At 36.3% G+C, this 20522-nt stretch overlaps 1 protein-coding gene across 1 annotated transcript in view; it reads right to left on the reverse strand.

The window, feature by feature from the left end:
• Nucleotides 1-15373, reverse strand: part of LOC148954117 (sterol carrier protein 2-like) — a 112458-nt gene extending 97085 nt beyond the window's left edge. Inside the window, exons 1-2 of the mRNA XM_089085927.1 lie at nucleotides 15312-15373; nucleotides 5296-5388 (exon numbers count right to left, since the gene is read on the reverse strand). Of these exons, the coding sequence (XP_088942053.1) occupies nucleotides 5296-5343 (48 nt within the window). The 5' untranslated portion in view covers nucleotides 5344-5388; nucleotides 15312-15373. The remainder of the gene's footprint in view (nucleotides 1-5295; nucleotides 5389-15311) is intronic.
• Nucleotides 15374-20522: the final 5149 nt, after the last annotated feature.

Raw genomic sequence — 20522 nt, forward strand, 5'->3', positions numbered from 1 at the left:
TTACAGAATGGTCAATATCTTAAAGAATCTGTTAAAACTATCCCTCAAAGTGTAAATAAATACAACGTATTTCCTTTATTCTGAAGTCGGATACTTTAACAATAACACCTTTATGCAATAAAATATCAACTTCTTTTCTTATAGCCTGTATTTCTTCAAACGTAAAACTTTTGTTTTTTGTTTTGAAAGCCTTTAGTGGTGTTTTCTCAAATTCAATCTTATAGCTTGAGGCTACAATATTCAGAATATTCAAATCACTGGTTAGTGACTGCCATTTTGAGATGTACTTACTAATTCTCCCAGCTTTAAAGTTATCAGCCAAATGTTGTGACTGCCTATTGAAATTAACAACAAATTCATAAAAATCAAGGGCGGGGTATGTTAAATAGTATATACCAGCTATTTGCAATTCCTTTTCTGGAATATGGACCTCTCTTGACGGTCCTGGCCCTACCTTCTCCGATAATTTGGACAGGGGCCTCGTTCTGCCTTCGACGATAACGGTAGGCCCCCCCCTCGGACGTTTTTTGGTCTTCCAAAAGATTTTTTCAAATCCACCACGGATTTAGCTTTAGACGTTGTTTTGGCAACATCTTTAACAAAAAGAAACTCCGTGACTCTGACTTCAGGAGCACATAAAGCTGATGCTACAATGGGATCTGGACTCACTTCGAATTTCATCGCGTGACGTCGTTTTATACTATGGTTATAATTGGTAAGGCAAAGCTTGTGAACTGTATCTGTTAGGTTTTTGACAAGCTTTTCTTTGATATGCTCATTTTCAAGCTTAAGAATCACATTTTCTGCCTCTAAAACTCAAAATGTTGAGTGAGCAATTGTCTGCTGCACTTGGAGTGGCTTAGCATCCCTCTGTTTAGCCTGTGATGAGAGAATAACCCAAATTTAACTATTCACCTTTGGAGGAACAATTTTATCGGTATTCGCAGGCCTAGGGTGGCGCTCAAATAACTCTTTTAGCTTTACTATTTCCAAAGGCTCAGAGAAAGCTCTATTTGCAACTTTGGCAAGTTTCTAATGGATCTTGGGACCCTCTTTAGTACCAAAACGTTCTTCAGAAATCTTTTTGAATAGAGCGTCATTTGACGTGTTTTCTTTTAATCTTTTACCTTTGTGCTTTTAAGGAGAAGCCTTCCGCTTTGTGTCATGGATTTTGTGGGGCTCCGAGAGCAAGATTTTTCGTTCCTAGAACTAATTTCAGGGCTCCGAGAGCCATATCGAGCACGAGTTTGAAACTTTGGGCTCCAAGAGTCATTTGTTTGATCGCTATCACTCTCACTTGAGAGTATTCTGCGACGCGAATGAGCTTTATAATGTCTTCCACGCCTCTCACGATCATAATCTTCATCGACTAAATTGTCCAACAATCCAATCACTATCTCACTATCACTCATTATTTAATTTGGTCCGAATCAAAGCGAATGCTAACGTCAACTGGTTTTGCTTTGGTCAATCGAGGCGATTGCACGCGTCTATCTCTCAGTTGAACTCGAAGGCGGAGCTAAGGCGCTCCTTTTGGAGTAGAACTTGAAATAAAAATTCTACCTTTCACTTTGAAATTCTGTTCATTTTTCTTTCTGATGAAAAGAGGTAGGTAAAAGAGCATTAGGCAATTCAGGATGTTATCTGGAAAAGAGCTAGACCTAGTATAGAAACATATCTATAGAAATGAATTACATTTTTTGCACAGTGAGCAGAGCACACTGAAGTTGAAGTAGCCTTAAACTTTGACTTAAAACTCCATCACTCGACCACTTCTTTCCAAAAAGTATTTTGGAAGGTTATTCCGTGTTGATAAGAAGAGGGTAAAGGGACAGTTTAGTTCCCCCTGAAGTGTAGAACCCAGGGCCTTATGGTAAACGTGCAGATTAGTTCTCCCTGATAAAAACAACTTATTTCAGCAGATACAAAGAAGAAGCCCATTTGTGGCATTCTGTGGGACGCCAAGGTCCAATGCTAGTATCAGTTCCCGCGAGTGGCAGTTTACGCTTGTCAAGTTCTGGCTGTACCAGCCACAAGTGCCCCAGCTAAACGGCTTTTTAGAACGACAGGACTGATAGTGACTGCAAAAAGATCAAGGCTGGCTCCAAGCAAAGTGAACAAACTCACTTTTTTCCATGACAACAATAAACTTGTTCAGAGTGTCATCTCTGAATTAACCTTCATGTGACTGCTGATTTAAAGTTTTTGGTGTTTTTAAGTCATTGAATCTGACTTGTATACAGTGTTTTTTTAATCTTGTTATTTGTTTTTTTCGTTTCCTTATCGTATGTATTTGATGAACAGGAGATGTTTGAACTTCAAACTTTGAAAGTTATGTACACATTAGCCCAAATCATTAAGAAGAAGAAAATGACTAAACACGGGATTTTATAGGAACAATGCGATGTTAAACATAAACACAACATAGGTTTCCTTGGGTCTAGTGACTAAAAATGAGAATTCTACTTGGTCTGACTGACGGTGAACATGAGCAATTTCCGCATGGCCCAACAAACTCCTGTTTTGTCATATTGTTCTTGTTTGTTTATAGCCAACCATTTAAAAATCCTTACTAAAATCAAGTTGAGGTTGAACATGCTTGATGACATGGAATTTTTATAAACAGTTTTCGGTGCGTCTGGCAGCGAGCCACCGCCAATACTAAATCAAACATTTGCCGCCGTCTTATCGGCGCGGCCGGCTTCGGGGACTACTCGGAACAATGGCCCAAATGTAGCAATCGTCTCCTTACTTCTACAGGACTTGGGTATAGAAGAGGACTATGCTTAAAAGGTGTTGAGGAATTTAAAAATACAAAGAACAGGCGATCTACATGAAAAATACAACAAAAATCTGGATACTTAGGGGAAAGTCCTGAAGCCCCTATCTCGAAATCCTTATGAAAAAAGTGATTCTGCAAAGGACAGTCAAAAGACTCCCAGCTCTATGTGCAGGCATGACCACTTGCCAAATACTTCTGTATTTAGGAGTTGTTTACTGAAAAGCAAAACGAATCCACAAGACAAGCAGAAAAAAGCCAGCCCCAAAACTAAGATCATTTGATATTTTGCTTTTCAATGCCCATTTGTTTTGGTTTCATCTTAGTAACAAGGTTCTAGGAAGACTCCTCCCAGAGAACTTTCCTCTAGAACAATTACCTACAGGGAAAACTCTCCCCAAGAGAATTTACACCCAAGGAAGACTCCTTCCTTAAAGTTGGCTCCTGCAAAACTTGCTCCTAAAAAGTTGAGTGAAAACACCCCTATACATGCATACACCATCCAATTGAAGAAGCTCTTCAAAAACCATCATAAAGACGTTTTTGGTAAAAAGGAAAAATTTCGTAACGGTAATCTTTTGCCAATGCAATTGTTGTGGTATGTTAATTAATCGTTTTTCAGGCATGACTGCATTATGCTCAAATTGTAACAACCTCAATCCTAATTTTGCCCACAACCCCCCCCCCTCCCTTAGAAAATTTTTTGGCCTGTGTTAAGAAGTTATTTTTTTTTTTTTGGCTATTTCTAAACAGAATTGCCTCTATGAATTTTACAGAATGGTCAATATCTTAAAGAATCTGTTAAAACTATCCCTCAAAGTGTAAATTTGCCCATAGCCATATAACTTATGCCATTGTACAATATGAGCGGTTGGCGGGCTGGACTTAAAATCATGTGTCCTTAAGGGCAGGGAGTCCTGGTGTTGCTGAATGTCTGGCTTGAAACCAGGGGCAGCAGCATCACTCTGAAAACTCAGCCAGGGTCAACCCAGCTCCAAATTAGTACCTGGATAAATCTGAAGGAAGAACAAGCCAGGCATCAGATGACCCACCACCCACCATACATAGCACACAGCCAAAGGCAGAGAGCCAACCTGTGCTATGCGGATCATTGTTTGCATGCAAAAAATGTTTATATTTATAGTACAAATGTATAGAAACAAGTGCACCTTGATCCTTTCTCAAATGGGATCCCTATTAAGGTGCAATATTCAGTAGAGTATCATATTAGGCACCCATTGCATATTTTGGAGTGGCTACCTAATATGATACCAGCCCTATATGTGGTTTTGCCCAAGATTTAACAGCAAATTATATAAAAAATATATTCCAAAATTATAGCTTCTAAGCTGCAAGTGTGCTTTCCTATGTCATCACAGGCAATCCCATGAGAGACTTCCCACCATGATCTGGACTACTATTGACTAAATTTTTTCAAGCTTTGAAAAAATTAAAGCCAAATAAATATACAGTAATTGAAAGACTTTCTTCACAAAGCTACTAGAATACTATGGCTCTTTCTGAAAGAAGGAAAAATCATCACCAATCCTAAATTTAGATGTAACTTTCAATATTCCAAATATCTCAATTATGAAACAAAAAGGTCTTAGATTTCATGCAACAAGTAAAAGAAACATTAGAGGATACAATTTTCTTTACTTTAAGTTTATACTTTTTTTCTGGAAACATTCAGCTTAAGACAGACACAAAAACACTGCTAAAAAATCCCTTTAAGGCTGTTCACAATGAGATTTTACCAATACCAAGATTCTGCTAGCGCAGTTTGAGCCAATCAGAATTTTTCATGTAATTTTTCAGCCAATCAAAAAATTCGGTGAAAAATAGTAATGGCTCAAATTAGCACTAGTAAAATCTTATTGAGAATGGACCTTTAGGAAGTCCACCATATTTTCATCACAATAGTGAGTTACCAAGGTATTAATTTGCTTGTTTGGACCTAGGTTACATTGTTCTTTGAGCTCAGGATTTACTACCTGCTTCCAATTGAAGATTTTTGCATTAGTTAATGCTCGCACTTTTTTTTTAACATTGATCAACTTTAAATGGTTGGGCATAAACCACATACATTGGACATTAGAGCACAGTGCTCGCCCCTCTACTGAATTATTTGTTCTTGTAAACTCATTTGCTATCCTTGTGTGTATATTCCAAATGCCTATTTGAAAAAGTGGTTGCCTCCTCTGGTTGTTGTAACCATACATTCCAATGAAACTGTCCCCAAAGTAGCCAAGTATTAAGAGTCTCATTTCGAAGGATGAAGATGAATGTGATTTTCTTTTTCATAATATGTAAGCATAACTATTTTTTAGTTTAACCATTAAAAAGACAAACTCCCATTTTTACTGAGGAAGCTTAAAAGGTCCTTACTTTGAAATGAACAATACTTGAACTGCAAAGCTACAAAATCAAATTTCCTCTTCCTTGATCCCTGTTATGCCTCTGTCTTGTGTTGGGAGTCATGAGTTATTAAACTAAAAAAACATAATAATACTCACCTTTGTCATGCCAACACCTACAACAAAAACTCGTTGTTTTTTGGCCATTGTTAAGAATTTAACAAAACTGCTCTACAAATAGAAGACACAAACCTAGAAAATAAAAAGAATAATAAGAAACACCTAAGCCATGCTACTAAACAGGACGGGTTAGACAGAAGAAATCCCCATAAAACATGGAGAGAGTGTTTGCCAACCTCTTGGCCTCAGGTACATATTTATTCAACACATTTAAGCTGAAAAATTCTTGAAAAGCTTATATTTTAGATCCAAGTTAATTTATTTGGTACACTTAAATATTAACATTCAAAGAATTAAGGAGCTGATAGATGGATGGCCATATTCAAGCATGTTCCCAATAGGGAAGGGGTCCATGTTTGAATACCCTTTCCCATACTGTGGTAAATCAATTGAATATACACACATTCTTTTTATGTTTGCAAAAATAGGCCTAAAATAACTTTACTTTATAGATGACCATTTCTCTTGTGAAAACATGTATATGGTGAATTATACCAGCAGAATTTTAGCTTTTCTTAGGGGTTACCAAGAACCAATGCACACTAAGTTGGAGCAGCTATTGTTTCTTTACACCATTGATTAATTAAATTGACAAAATTAATTTGGGTTGACTTTCAGGGGGGGGGGGGCAGTATTTCTTAACATTACAAACATGCATGAATCATCATATAGTATATCTTGACATCTTCCTTCTTGTGAAGCATTATTGCTCTTGATTGGCTTTTATTATCATGATCCCATAAAAATCAAGTCAAAACTAGCTTGACTCTTTCATGGTGGTTACTGACTTCAATCTGATGATATTATCATGACTCTTTGATGAGGTTATCTCGGTTCTTTGATGAGGTTCACTGAGGTTCCTTTTATGGGGTTATCTTCACTCTTTGATGACGTTCAAAAGAAGGTATCAAGCAGTGTCTTGTACTCTCCAATTTTTGAACTTGGCTTTTGTCCCCTTATTGATCAGAAGAAATGTTGTCTTAGGCAATGTCTCTTGATTGTACTATAATGAATATCAAGCACCAATCCTTTCACTTTGATTCAGCTTTTTTGCATATATGAGTTGTGAGGGGGGGGTGTAATTAATTTTGCCCTGGGCACCACTAAGCTTTAGAACAGTTCTGGTTAGGCATATAGGTAATGGCTAAACCACATAATAGTCACACTGGTATATAAATAAACATAATGTTTGATTATAGAGCTAACTATGTATGGTGTGTATAATTTCCTAGATTGAACATTGTTCCACTTTTCTGACAAATCAGAGTCAAGAGTAGGCTATAAAGCCCAGAACACAGTTTTTAAAAACCAGAAAAGATGAAAGCTTCAAACAGTTATGTGGCATCAAATAGTAGTCAAAGTTAAAAACAGTATCAAGTTCACCAATTTAACCCACACAAATCAAGTGTAAATGCTACTAATAATAAAGTTCTCTGCCTGTTTTCATTGATTACCTCCTGCTTTCTCATGATAATAATAATAGTAATAATAATATAATGCAAAACATATAGGCAACAGGCCTCTGCAAAAATCTTTTAAATCAAAAAAAATTGTAGGCACTTCACCCACACAAATCAAGTGCAAATGCTACTAATAATAAAGTTCTCTCCCTGTTTTCATTGATTACCTCCTGCTTTCTCATGATAATAATAATAATATAATAATAATATAATGCAAAACAAATAGGCCACAAGGCCACTACAAAAATCTTTTAAATTGAAAAAAATTGTAGGCACTTTCACTGTAGTATTTGTCCAGTTCCTGCTTGAACGAATTTAATGAGTTGAAATTGATGACTTCAAAGGAAAGCTTGTTTCAGTGTTGTGTTACTTGGCTCTTGAATGCCCAATGGCTGATGTCTTTTTGGAACCTCTCCTCTTGAAGCTTGTGACCACAAAGGTTTGTGTGGCTGAAGCTGAGAACATCAGTAGGCTGGATGTTTTTGTGGGTGTGGTAGCAAAGCTTGTATACCTCAATGACATCTCCTTGGTGCAGTTGATAAGCTAGTGAAGAAAGTTTGAGCTTGCAGAGCCTATCTTTGTAAGGTAAGTTTCTCAAAGATGGATGGAACTTTGTTATTCGTCTTTGAACTTTTTTGAGAGCTTTGACGTCTTTGTTGTAAAAGGGACTTGTAGTGCAATGACCATATTCAAGGATTGGCTGTACTAAAGCTTTGTAGAGAAGGCAAAGGGTCTTATCATTTCCAAAAGTGGGGTTGCGCCTTAAAACTCCTGCAACACGATTTGTTCCCAATAATGCTGTTGTAGTGGGTCTAGAAGTCGAGGTTGCTGTCAATGACAACTCCCAAGTCGTGCTCCTCTTGGCATGATGTGATTAGTAAGTCTCCTAGTCTATATTCATAATGGATAGTAGGTTTCCCTGTTGTAAGCTTGTGGCTTTTGCTGATATTGATTTCCATCAGCCAGTTGGACATCCAACTATTGATCTTGTCAAGGTCCTCTTCCAGAGATTGTGCATTGGCAGCTGTTTTGATTACTTAAGGACAGAATTATTTTTTGGTAATGTGGGGATACGTGAGTGGTTGGCTTCAATAATGGGATCTAAGGATTATGGGACAATAAGAAAGATTTCAAAATATATAAAAAAAGAAATAACACATAGAGAGCTTTTTGTAAGGGGGAGGGGGGTAGTGCTGAAATTAATGTTGAATGTGTGTAAGCTGTTTTTTGTAGCAATGGCCCTTGTGGCTTTAGAGCATTAAATATTTATTGCTTGGTTGTTTTCTGCTGGCAGGATTTGCCTTCTGCCTTCAGAACTAAGGTGCATTGTATATTATTATTCCAATTATGGTACTTCAGAGAACCAAAGACATCGGAAATCGAATCTGGTCATTTAAATGTGTTAAATGGAAACTGGAAATCAGCCATATAAATCTTCTTCATTACCAGTAAAAATAAATATTCATTTATTAATCTTGCAAAAATATAAATATAGCAAGAAATTTATTTTAATTGCTTAGCAGAGCTTATAATAATAATGATATAGTTATGACATAAAACCTGGTCTAGACTTCAGTTAGGGCTTTTGACCATTTTTGGAGAAAGGAGGTGGGGGGAAGTATGTCTTGAAGGATGAAGGAAGATGAATCACACCTTTTTAATATGTCTATTCAAAAAATAGGAAAATTGGAATAATAAAACTATATTATTTTCATCAATTGAGAAAGGGCAAACCAAACAAAAAACTCCTGGGGACAATCTCTACCATACTCATTTATGATTAGTTTAATTTACTTCTAAGTAGCACACACAACTAGATTCAGGGACGAGATTAGATTGAAACTCTTTAGATCATTTCCCCTATTAATGTATACAAATACTTTTTTTGAGGGGGTGGGGAGAAGGATGTTTTCAAACCAATTGGTTTTCCCCAATTAGTTTGAAAGTTAAAGGGGTAATTCTCTGCACCAAGTAGAACATACCACAAAAATAGCTGACAGGCAAGGTTTCATTAAAAACAAGGCCCAAAAGGAGCTAAAACTTCTTTTATGATTAATTCATAATCCTCATGTGATTAGTTTAAGAAGAACCCAATGCAAAATAAAAAACAAAAACAAAGTGTAAATGATTCTCTGATCTGATGGTTTGAAGGTTTTTATTTTATTTGTTGCAGCTAAAGAGCTGGCATCTGGTTGGTTTTTGGAGGACTGTGATCTCTTTGCATGGTGTCTAGCAGCTTGTTCAGCTCTTTGCATTGGCGTGAGATCAGGATTCACATAGATGTATTGTCAGACATGGTTGTCAGTGGTCTTTGCAGATCTAATGCACCCTTCAAGATTTTTGATTGCTTTCTTTGGGTTTCTTCACAGTCCTTGCACAGTTTCACAAGTAGGCGCCTTTGGCCTTGCATGTTATCTGAGTCTGAGAGGGGGTGGCCCAGTCTTGCTGTTTCTAGGATGTCTGTCAGTTGTAGTTGACCACCAAGGTCATAAATGATAATTCTTTTCTATGACTACTGCTTGCATTTTTGCCAGTTATATTTTACTTTGCCTGTCCATTACATTCAAAATTTTGTTGCCGGTGCTTTGGGTAGAAAAATGAGATTTATCTTTACCTATATTCTTTATAACATAACACCATCTTCTAATATATTACCTAACAGATCACAAGCTTCGCAGAATCCAATAGAAGCAAAAAAGCCAAATCAAAGTGAAAAATGGGATGAAAGTGGACTCTTCCCCAGTCACTCTAATCCAAGGAACCTGGGGCAAAAGCTATGATTCCCCCCCCCCCAAGGAATGGTTCCGGGTGAGGTAAATTGTCAGAATAGTAGCTATGATATTAGAAAAGCCTAAAATGAGGAACCTTATGATAGGCCAGGCTACTAATTTTATTTGTTTACCATGTTTCCTTCAGGACTACCCAGCCACTAGTTACCAAAGCCCAAAAACATAGTTTGACTTTTTAATCAACAGGTGTGACAGTATCAGTGTGCAGTTGGGGCTGTTGAGAAATAAACACTATTAAATTCTGAAAACAACTTTATCCTAAAATAATTACTTATGTCATTCTTAAAAGCACTTTACCCTCAACCCTCCTAATGTGCAAGTATACAGTCCAAATTATATAGCCTATTTCCTATGTATTTTGTCATAAATCACTCTTTTGTTTCAACTTAATACCCATAAGTACAGCTTGGAGCACCCTAAGGATTTTTTATCCTTGTAATGCTCATAAGTATTTTTCATAATTTTAGTGTTTTCTTCTCAACAGCATCAACTGTATACTGATATTATTATTTTTGTGGCTTGGACATAAGAACAACAGGATTATAAAAAAATGGTAGCTTAGCAAAAGTTTATCCTATGCTAGGGTAGAAAACCAGCATCCAATTGAGCAAAATTATGTAAAACTAGAACCCTCACACCCTGTTACCAAAGAGGAATTTGGAAGAATTGTAGAGGCAATATCAATGAATAGCTAAAAATCTATGCTTTGGATCAATATGGTTATTATTAAAATTATTTAAAATCAAACCCTTGAAATTATTAGTTTATTGACTTACCTAACATAGTCTAAAGTAGTGTAATTTACTTAATTAACACAAATTTGTGTAAATTAAACTTGCTTCTAATGCAAGTTTACTGGATCAACCTTTTTTGCATCTCCCCCTAAAAAATCCTGGATCTGCCAATGTTTTGATGTATAGGCTTTATCCTTTTAGTGTTTCAGTTTTATTCATATAGTAACAGGAAACAGGTTTTCTTCTGGTTCTGAAAATGTATTTTTAATTGCTTGATATTTATTATATAAATAAAAAATATTAAGTAAATATTTACCAAATCATATTATTGAGTAAGAACTAAAGTGAATATACCATTTGATGCCTTTTTTATGCTGACTAGAAACATAATAATCATTTTTCTCCGAAATGATTTTTAGCCCACCCCCCTAACCTAACCTAACCCCACCCCCAAATGTGCTAATATTAATCCTGAATTGACATATATAGGGGGGGGGGCCTAAAATTCATTTCTGATAGAAATGATTATTATGTTTATAATCAGCATAAAAAAGGCATCAAATGATATATTTACTTTATTTGTAAGTCAATAATATGATTTGGTAAATATTTACCAAATATTAAATATAATTTTTCTTTTCAATTGCTTGTCAAAACAGAAACCACATTTTTAATTTATGCTAGCCTAACAAGTTATTGTGAAAATTCCACCAAGAGGGCAGGACTATTGTGACTACCCTCACATTGCAGTAAATTTTAACCAAATTTAGTTATTGAGTTTCAAATAAAGTGAATATACAGTTCAATGCCTTTTTTTTATGCTGATTATGAATATGACAATCATTTCTATTGGAAATGAATTTCAGCCCCTCCCCTATATATGTCAATTCAGGATATATATTTGCAAATATGAGGGGTTGGGGTTACCCCCCCCCCCACCCCCAAATGTGCAAATATATATCCTGAATTAACATATATAGGAAGGAGGGGGGCCTAAAATTTGTTTCTGATAGAAATGATTATTATATTCATAATCAGCATGAAAAAGGCATCAAATGGTATATTTACTTTATTTGTAAGTCAATAATATGATTTGGTAAATACTTACCAAATATTAAATATAATTTTTCTTTTCTATTGCTTGTCAAAATAGAGACCACATTTTTAATTTATGCTAGCCTAACAAATTATTGGTGAAAATTCCACCAAGAGGGCAGGACTATAGTGACTACCCTCACATTGCAGTAAATTTTTACCAAATTTTATTATTGAGTTTCAAATAATGTGAATATACCATTCAATGCCTATTTTTATGCAGATTATGAATATAACAATCATTTCTATTGGGAATGAATTTTAGCCCCCACCCCTATATATGTCAATTCAGGATATATATTTGCAAATATGGGGGGTGGGGGGGGGCTGAAATTCATTTCTGATAAAAATGATTATTATATTCATAATCAGCATAAAAAAGGCATCAAACAGTGTATTCACTTTATTCCTAACTCAATAATCTGATTTGGTAAAAATTTACCCACATTCCATCATGCTGTATCAAAAGGGATACAACCAGATGGCTAATTGAAAATAGTAGTCTATATATAAAGAAAAAAACCTTAGCCAAACATTATATATAGAAAAAAAATGGGTCAATATATACCAAATCATATTATTGAGTTAGGACTAAAGTGAATACACCATTTGATGCCTTTTTTTTATGCTGATTACAAATTTAATAAGAATTTATATCTAAAATGAATTTCAGCCCCCCCCCCTATATATGCCCCGTCAGGGTTAGGTTAGATGGTCAATATATACCAAATCATATTATTGAATTTCAAATAAAGTGAATACACTATTTGATGCCTTTTTTTATGCTGATTACGAATATAATAAGCATTTCTATCGGAAATGAATTTCAGCCCCCCCCCCCCTATATAGGCTATACGTTACCTAACCTAACCTAACCCTGAATTGGCAGATATAGGGGGGGGGCGAAGGCTGAAATTCATTTCCGAAAGAAATGCTTATTATATTCGTAATCAGCATAAAAAAGGTGGTAAAATTCTACTTTAGTTACTTTTACCTATCTTGGAAAGGGGTGAGGTTAGGAAAATGAAACTTTCAGGGATGGGTCTTCAGGCTAAAATATGTCCTGGGAAGGTATTTTGAAGTACTTATCTCCTCTCCTTCTCCCTCTAGAGGATCCTGAAATTTGCCTACATGACAGGTCTATACCTATTGAAATTTTGACAAAACAAAATTTACCTTAATTTTCTGTTATAAGATTCTTTTTCTCTGGCTTTAGTTCTGAAAAATGCAATTCCTGTTATTTGAGTAGTATTTTAAGCCATATCAATGTTAATTTTCAAAATTTAGGAAATGTATTTGTATATCTTTAAAACTCTGTAAATCAGGATTGAGCAAAGTTGTGAAGCTGAAAACAATTTTGTTGGACTTCATTTTAAGCAGAAGATCTATATTACAAGGTTTCAGTTTTATAACACACAGATTTTAAAGGTCATCAAAGGTCAGGAGCCTCTAGAGGGAGGAGTGGAGGTAGGTACTTCAAAATACCTCCCGGGACATACTTTAGCCTGTAGATCTATCCCTGAAAATTTCATTTTCCTAACCATATTCCTTTCCAAGATAGCCAGAAGTAGCTAAAGTAGAATTTTACCAAAAAGGCATCAAATGGTGTATTTGCTTTAGTCCTAACTCAATAATATGATTTGGTATATATTGACCAAAAAATGTCTAGCCAACTAGGTGGCTAATAGGCTATGAATATAAGGGTATATACACAATCTTTAAATTAGCCAACTGGTTGGCTATTAGATCTCACCTATATATACACTGAAGCCTTAATTAGCCAACTAGTCAGCTAATATTAGAGTTATAGCCTATATACAATATAAATTAGCTAACTGCAGCAGCAGCAGCAGCAAGATTTCGGACCTTTCTTGACAGTAAATGTCACTTAGGTCCTCATTCAATGGTTTCTCAAAATATCACTTTAGAAAGTTGAAAAGGGAAGTAAGGGGTGAATTGTCACTATAATTTTACACTGCACTTATATTCAAGATGCAACCAAATTTTAGTAACTAGCTGGACTATATCTTTTTATCTGCTCCTATGTCTTGTAAAAACTGCACTACAAGTCAACAAATTTGTGTATTAAATTTTGTCATCAAAATTGTCATCCACATTCTTATATGTGGTTGTAGCCAAGTTTCCTGGATACAGATTATATCAATAGTATTTTTCTGGCAGTGGTCAAGAATAATATGACATTATTTTAGGGACCATGATGCATATCTAATGAAGCATTACTAAGCAGACAAACACTTGAAATCTTTTGTTGATTTAAATTGAATTAAATTGATTTTGAATTGAATTAAATTGAATTGAATTAAATTAGATTGAATTAAATTTAATTCTTCTACCAGCTTACAGAGCTTTTCAATACGAACTGGTAGGCTTAGGCTTGATAAACTCATAAGATCTGGGCTGCATAATAGGCCAATTACTAACTTTTCAGCTGCTTCTGTTTTTGAAGATTTTACAAGTCTGCCTGTGATCTGGCTTTGTGAGGTCTGATTGATCTGATAGTGATGTAGCCTCCTCTTGTTTATTGCATCAGAATAGCTTTTGTAAGCTACCTGTGCCATACGGAACCCAATTTGATATTTTTCAGCTACTTGGAGGATTCCTTGGTTTTGCTGCCTTACTGGGCACCAATTGGATGTTGATGAGTTACTTCCACCACAATTGGCACACATGTATACTTTTGGTCTGATTTCAGAGTCTATTGTTTTAAGTGGGCACTGGTTTGATGGGTGTTTCTCTGAGCACCTCAAACATATTGACTCTTTAGCTCTACATTCTTTTTGAGTGTGTCCATATTTCTGGCACTTGTGACACTGGAGGACTCTTTGATAGTATTGGTATACCTCGTTCTTTCTTCCAAAGCACCAGATATTTGGTGGTAGGGTCCTACCCTCAAAAATAATTAATACTGCAAGGCTATCTTCAAGTTTTTTAGAGTCCTTATTGTATCTTTTCTGTCTTATAGCATCTTTCACAGTTATTGGGGTATGTAGGCTCTCCTTGATTTCCTCTATGGATAAGTTAAGAGGGATACCTTTAATTATTCCTCTTACTATAGGTTGAATTCTTTTTGTCTTTATGGTGATGTTGCAGAGTGTCCTGATAGATAAAATCTTTACAGCCTCATCTTCACCTTGTAGATATAAAAGCATCTTCCTTCTTTCTTTCTTAACTTCAAGCTCAAATTTGGAATTATTCAATATTTTTTGGATTGATTTTGCAATTTCATAATCAGGAGGGAAGTTTTTTCCACTTTCCTCTATGATAATTTCTAATAACACTTTATAATGTTCTTGTTCTGGGATGATGCTCTGTGTATCTTTGTTGATGTAATTTGCTTGAGGTGTTGCAGATTTCCTTTGCTTACACTTTGCAGCTGAACCTGCTTCACTGTCTGGGGACAAGTCTCTCCTTTTCGTGCCAATGTTGGGATTCTGCCCTAGTCTTGGTAATGCTAATCCATTTTCATGCACAGCAATTCCTTCTATTTCCAATGGATTTCCAGCTGTTCTGAACTCTTCATCACTGTCATGAGAGGGTAAAGCTGGATAGCACTCTTCATTGAGCACAGAATATCTGTTTGTTGTTGGGATGGTGTAGTTAGGATAATTGGGAGGTAAAACATAACTATGAGGGACAGAGCTAGGGATATGACTTGTAGTTACACTTGTTTGAGTTGAGCTCCTTTGAATATCAGCTGGATTAAAAATTCTTACTCTTTGTTCATTGGGGAGGATACCAATAATAGGTTGAGTGTAAGGAGGGTGGAAATTTTGGGTGGGACCAGGTAAAACCTGGTCAGGTAGCTGAAACATTCAGCTAAAATCACAAATGTCAATTTTTATTTAATAAATAGTCAAAATTTTTTTAATAAAATCCAAACAATCACCAATACTCACAAGAAAATAGTAACTTGAAGAAAAAGATCTTTTATCCAACCGGTTTAATCTTTTCTTCCTGTAAATTAACTAACTAGTTAGCAACCAATGATACTTTAAAGCCCAGCGCCCAAACAACCCAAATTCATTAATACTTTAGCGCCCAGAAAACACAGCTCCCAACTTCAAAAATAAATACTAGCATATCCAAGCCTCAATTCATAAAACTAAATATAACTTTAGCACAGCAAATTTATAGTCCATTTCTTCTTTAATTGCGATTTAAAAATGTATCATACCTTAAGGTTGCAAATCACAGCTGGTGCAGGCATATACGAAAGAATTCTACTAGTCACAAAGATATATTCAATTTATGTCAGCAAGCGAAATGTGTTGGCAAGGTGAATATGACAAAGAGAGATCATTATCAACTTACAGGAGGGGAGATTTGACTTCTGTCGGCAAACGCATTTCACAAAGGTAGAATTTGCATGTTACAAATATTTGAGATGTGTTATTCAGTGTTGGGTCCTGACAAATTAAAATTCTGGTATTGCATACGTGTGGGCTTTGGTCCTGCTTGGCCCCTCTTGGGCTTATTATGCCATACACAGTGTTTTTATTAAGTGAAAACAAAGTCCTAAGAATTTACCATAAAATGCAATAGGTGCCCCATTGTTAAAAGACTTTGTGACTTTTTTATTTAACAGAACCAGTTGCCCAGCGCCCAAGAACCCAAAACAAAGAGAGATCATATCAAGTTACAGGAGAGGAGATTTGACTTCTGTCGGCAAACACATGTCACAGAGACGTATCAAGTTACAGGAAAGATCAACTTTGGGTGTTACAAATATTCAAAATATGTAAACGCGTTAATTTTGAAGTTTGATTTCATTGAGATTTGCGAATTGTTATTTCATGTTTCAAGAAAAGACTTGGTGACAAGCTTAATTTGCACTTCCACAGGTATGGTATTTTTATAAGATGTTTCTTGCTGATATTATTTTAGATGTAGAGATTTTAAGGGGAATTTTCACCGGGTTGGAATTGTCTAGAGTATCTTTCCGTAGGGGGAGGGGGTTTCCACGGGAGAAATTCTTTCGGGGGAATTTACTGCGGGATCAACTTTATACTAGGTATGGGGTATTTGCGGGAAAACTTTTCCACAGAGAAGGGAATTTTCTGCATGATTTAAAAACAAACAGAAATTCTTTCATATGAAACTGCGCTACAAAAATTTTTCGTCCGAAATTGACCGCAATAATTTTTTTTGGTGGAGGGGGGGGGGTCTATTTTACATGGGAAGAACTTTTCATGGAGGGGGAGCCAGATTTCCCGCTATTATTTCGTAATAATCAAATAAAAAAACTATTTTTTTTTAGCTGAAAGTAAGGAGGAACATCAAAACTTGAAACGAACAGAAATTATTACGTATATGAGGGGAGGGGGTTGCCCTCTTCAATACCTCGCTGTTTACGCTGAAGTTTGCCTTTTTGTCCCAGCTCCTTAAAACTACTCATAAAACACAAGGGTCGTTTAATTAGAATAATAACCCTTATCAAACATTCTAAAAAGGCAAAATTCAGCATTAGCGTTTTCAAAGAAAGAGGTATTGAGGCAGGAGCAACCCCCCTCATGTAAGTGATGATTTCTGTTTGTTTTAAATTTTGATGTTGCTTCTTACTATTGTAAAGTATTTGTAACATAAGATCGAGAAGGCTTTTCCGGGTGTCTCATTTCTTAAGATTTCGCCATTTATGTGTCAACGAGAGTGGTCCAGGGGGGGGCTCTCAGGACTAAGGCTAGTCGTGGGAAAGGGCTCGTTCCCAGTCATAGTCGAACAACCAATAGCTGGAACTTCTGTTCCAGGAAAGTTATACTCTTGGTACACTTCTAAAGTCAGTCCATCTTTGCCAGGGGGCTCTCGGGACTAAGGCTAGTCGTGGGAAAGGGCTCGTTCCCAGGCATGGACGAACAACCAATAGCAGGAACTTCCGTTCCAGGAAATTTATACTCTTGGTACACTTCTAGAGTCAGTCCATCTTTTGTCTTCGTCGTAGTTAGTTGTTCTTGTGCTACCTTATTTTCTCTGTGTGTATTCTCACGTTATTTAATAAGGACCATATACCGACGTTTACTGACTATCTTCGAATGTACGTAAACCGTTACAGCTGTCAATATACAAGGGCATACAAACAGAGAACTAAACAGAGGTTTACACTATCAGTTGAAAAACCTTTTTTTTAAATTTAATTATATACCCTAGATACATAATCATAAAAGAAATGCATAAATGAAATTGCTTAAAGGTTGTTCTGGTTGTTCTCAAACAATAGGCTATACGAAAAATTTGGTTCAATACCGCTCTCTAGGGCTATAATGAAAGAAAGGTTGAGGTGGCTAGGGCACGTTGTGCGGATGAAGGATGACAGATTGCCGAAGATTGTTCTTTTCGGCCAACTTTCTAGGGCTAATCGGAAAGCAAGTCGTCCTTGTCTGGGGTGGGAGGACGTCATAAATAAAGTATTTAAAGGAAATGGAAACTTCGTGGGCTGGTGTAAAAAGGGAGGCTTTGAATAGATTGGGATGGAAGAGGAGCCTGCGTAGCTGTGTTGGCCTCAGGCGGCTTGGTGCTGCGGTGAGTTGTTAGTAGTAGTAGTAAATATACATGAAAACAAGGTCAATGTTTAGCAATATAAAAGTGATTTATCAAAAAAACAAACAAAAAAAACATGCTGACTACCCCCTTCTGTGAATGAAGGTTATTCATTCTTCTAAAATATTTTTGTTAAAGTTTGTGTATTTCCTTTAGTCTGTAAAAATCACTACTCTCGCCAATGCGTTTTTCAAACAAGACTATCACTACAGCCCCTGCTATGTCTATGTACCCAGTTGTTTTTGCCACCAAAAATTGTTTCTGAGGGGCTCATATTTAGTAAGCTGTTCGATACGAGATCTGGTATTTATTTTAAATTATAAATCTATGTTGGGTCCTGACAAATTAAAATGTTTGTATCACATGCACGTGGACTTTGGCCTCGCTTGTGCTTATTATGCCACATACAGTGTTTTTATTAAGTGAAAAACAATGTCCCGAAGATTTACCATAAAAAGCAATATGTGCCCCATTGTTACGGGACTTTGTGACTTTTTATGTAACAAAACCAGTTTTTTTAGTGCCCAAGTAATAAAATTCTATCTGTAAGGCCAAAGAATTAGAACGAGGTTTCTTTTCAGGAAGAACGTACTGCTCTTAAACGAGAGGATGTTAGACTAAGAACGTTTAATGGAAGGTGGTCAAAGGATTTCGTCAATACCATAGAACTTGCAAAAGCTGGGCTTTTCTTTGTTGGCCACAGTGACCAGGTTCAGTGTGCTTTTTGTGCAGGTGTGCTTGAAAACTGCGAAGAGGGTGATGTGCCAATGGAAGAACATAGAATACTTATTGAAATATGCCCCTTTGTACGGGGATGTGATGTTGGAAACATTTCAGTTGAAGCTACAAAAGGTTTGGAAGTCCTATTTATAAGTTTACCTCCTAGTATACCCGGTGGGAATGATATTTGTGAGCGGTACCGTTTTTTAAGAAGCCCTAGTCAAAACGATAGTAATTTTCGGCCACAACCACCAAGATTGTTTTGGGTATCTCCCAGTGGATTGCAGTGGGTATCTCCCAGTAGATTGGAGTGGGGATCTCGCAGTACATTAGAGTGGGAATCTCGAATTAAATTGGAATGGGGATCTCGTAGTAGATTAGAGTGGAGATCTCGCGGTAGATTGGAGTGGGGATCTCGAATTAAATTGGAATGGGGATCTCGCAGTAGATTGGAGTGGGGATCTCGCAGTAGATTGTAGTGGGGACCTCGGAGTAGACTGGAGTGGGGATCTCGCAGTATATTGGAGTACGGATCTCGCAGTAAATTGGAGTACGGACCTCTTAGTAAATTGGAGTACGAATCTCATAGTAAATTGGAGTACGGATCTCGCAGTAAATTTGGAGTACGGATCTCGCAGTAAATTGGAGTACGGATCTTGCAGCAGATTGGAGTGGAGATCTCCCAGTATGTTGGAGTAGGGATCTCCCAGTAGATTGCAGTGGAGATCTCCTAGTAGATTACAGTGGGTATCTCCCAGTGGATTGCACTGGGTATCTCCCAGTGGATTGTGGTGGTGATTTGTATCTTCCAAAATAGATATATCTTCTTTTGGAGGTCTATCTTGGCAGACGTATTGGAGACGCATCTTGGAGATATATAGAAGAACGTGCTGATCTTAAACGAAACGATTTTAGACTAAAAATGAATTTTACAAAATGAATTTTAAATCATAAAAACGATATATTGATAATCAGAAGAAAGTAAGGATCCTAATAACTTAGTAGCTACTTAGGTTAATGAAACTTTCAGAAATGAATCCAGGATATAAGTTGTACCCCGGGAAACTGGTATATTAAGCAGCAATCTCTATGCTATCCTTTTTCATAGGGCTTGGAAGCTGTCATAGATGACAGGCTTAAACGAATCTAAAATTTTTACAAAATACGTTTGTATATTTTAATAATTATCAACCATCTATCACTGTTTGTTGTGGAGATTTTGCCAGACTTAGTAAAGGGACAGAGACCGAGGGTATTATTATAAATTTAGAGCCTCATAAGTCAGGACCAAGCAGAGGTTAACAAGCTTTCTTTGGGCCTCAGTTGAATAGTGTATCTGCTTCTCAAGGTTTTAGTTTTACAGACAAAACTGTAAAAGGCCAACAAAGGTTTCTGTCCTTTAGGGTAACTTTAATATAAATATTTCAGTAACCATGAGTTAGAGTTCGGTCTTTACTAACCGCTAGAGTTTGGTTTTTTGCTATAACTCGTACTAGGTTGCTAGCTACCACTGCAACCTGCCTTAAATTCACCATAATATGGTCTAAAAAGGATTTATTGTTTAGCCTTTTTTATCAGCAATTATTGGATACAAGCCTGTAGTTTCACAAGAACACATTTGTTGACTGATCAAACAGTTCGTAGTAAACTCTAAAATAGCAAATTTTGATTCCTATAGATGTATCGAAGGGATCGGACTTTTATGCTGATTTCAAATTTGTATTCCATTATCACGAACGTGTGTGATTACGTCCCAAAGCTGGCGTCTGGCAACTGGATCCATCCCAGTTGTTGTTTCATCTAAGAAAACAATTGGTGGCTGGCCGACTAAAGCCACTGCAGTACATAATTTCTTT

This window comes from Artemia sp. Qi Xiang Cuo, chromosome 3, assembly GCF_049724085.1.
Source record: "Artemia sp. Qi Xiang Cuo chromosome 3, ASM4972408v1, whole genome shotgun sequence".
NCBI lineage: Eukaryota > Metazoa > Arthropoda > Branchiopoda > Anostraca > Artemiidae > Artemia > Artemia sp. Qi Xiang Cuo.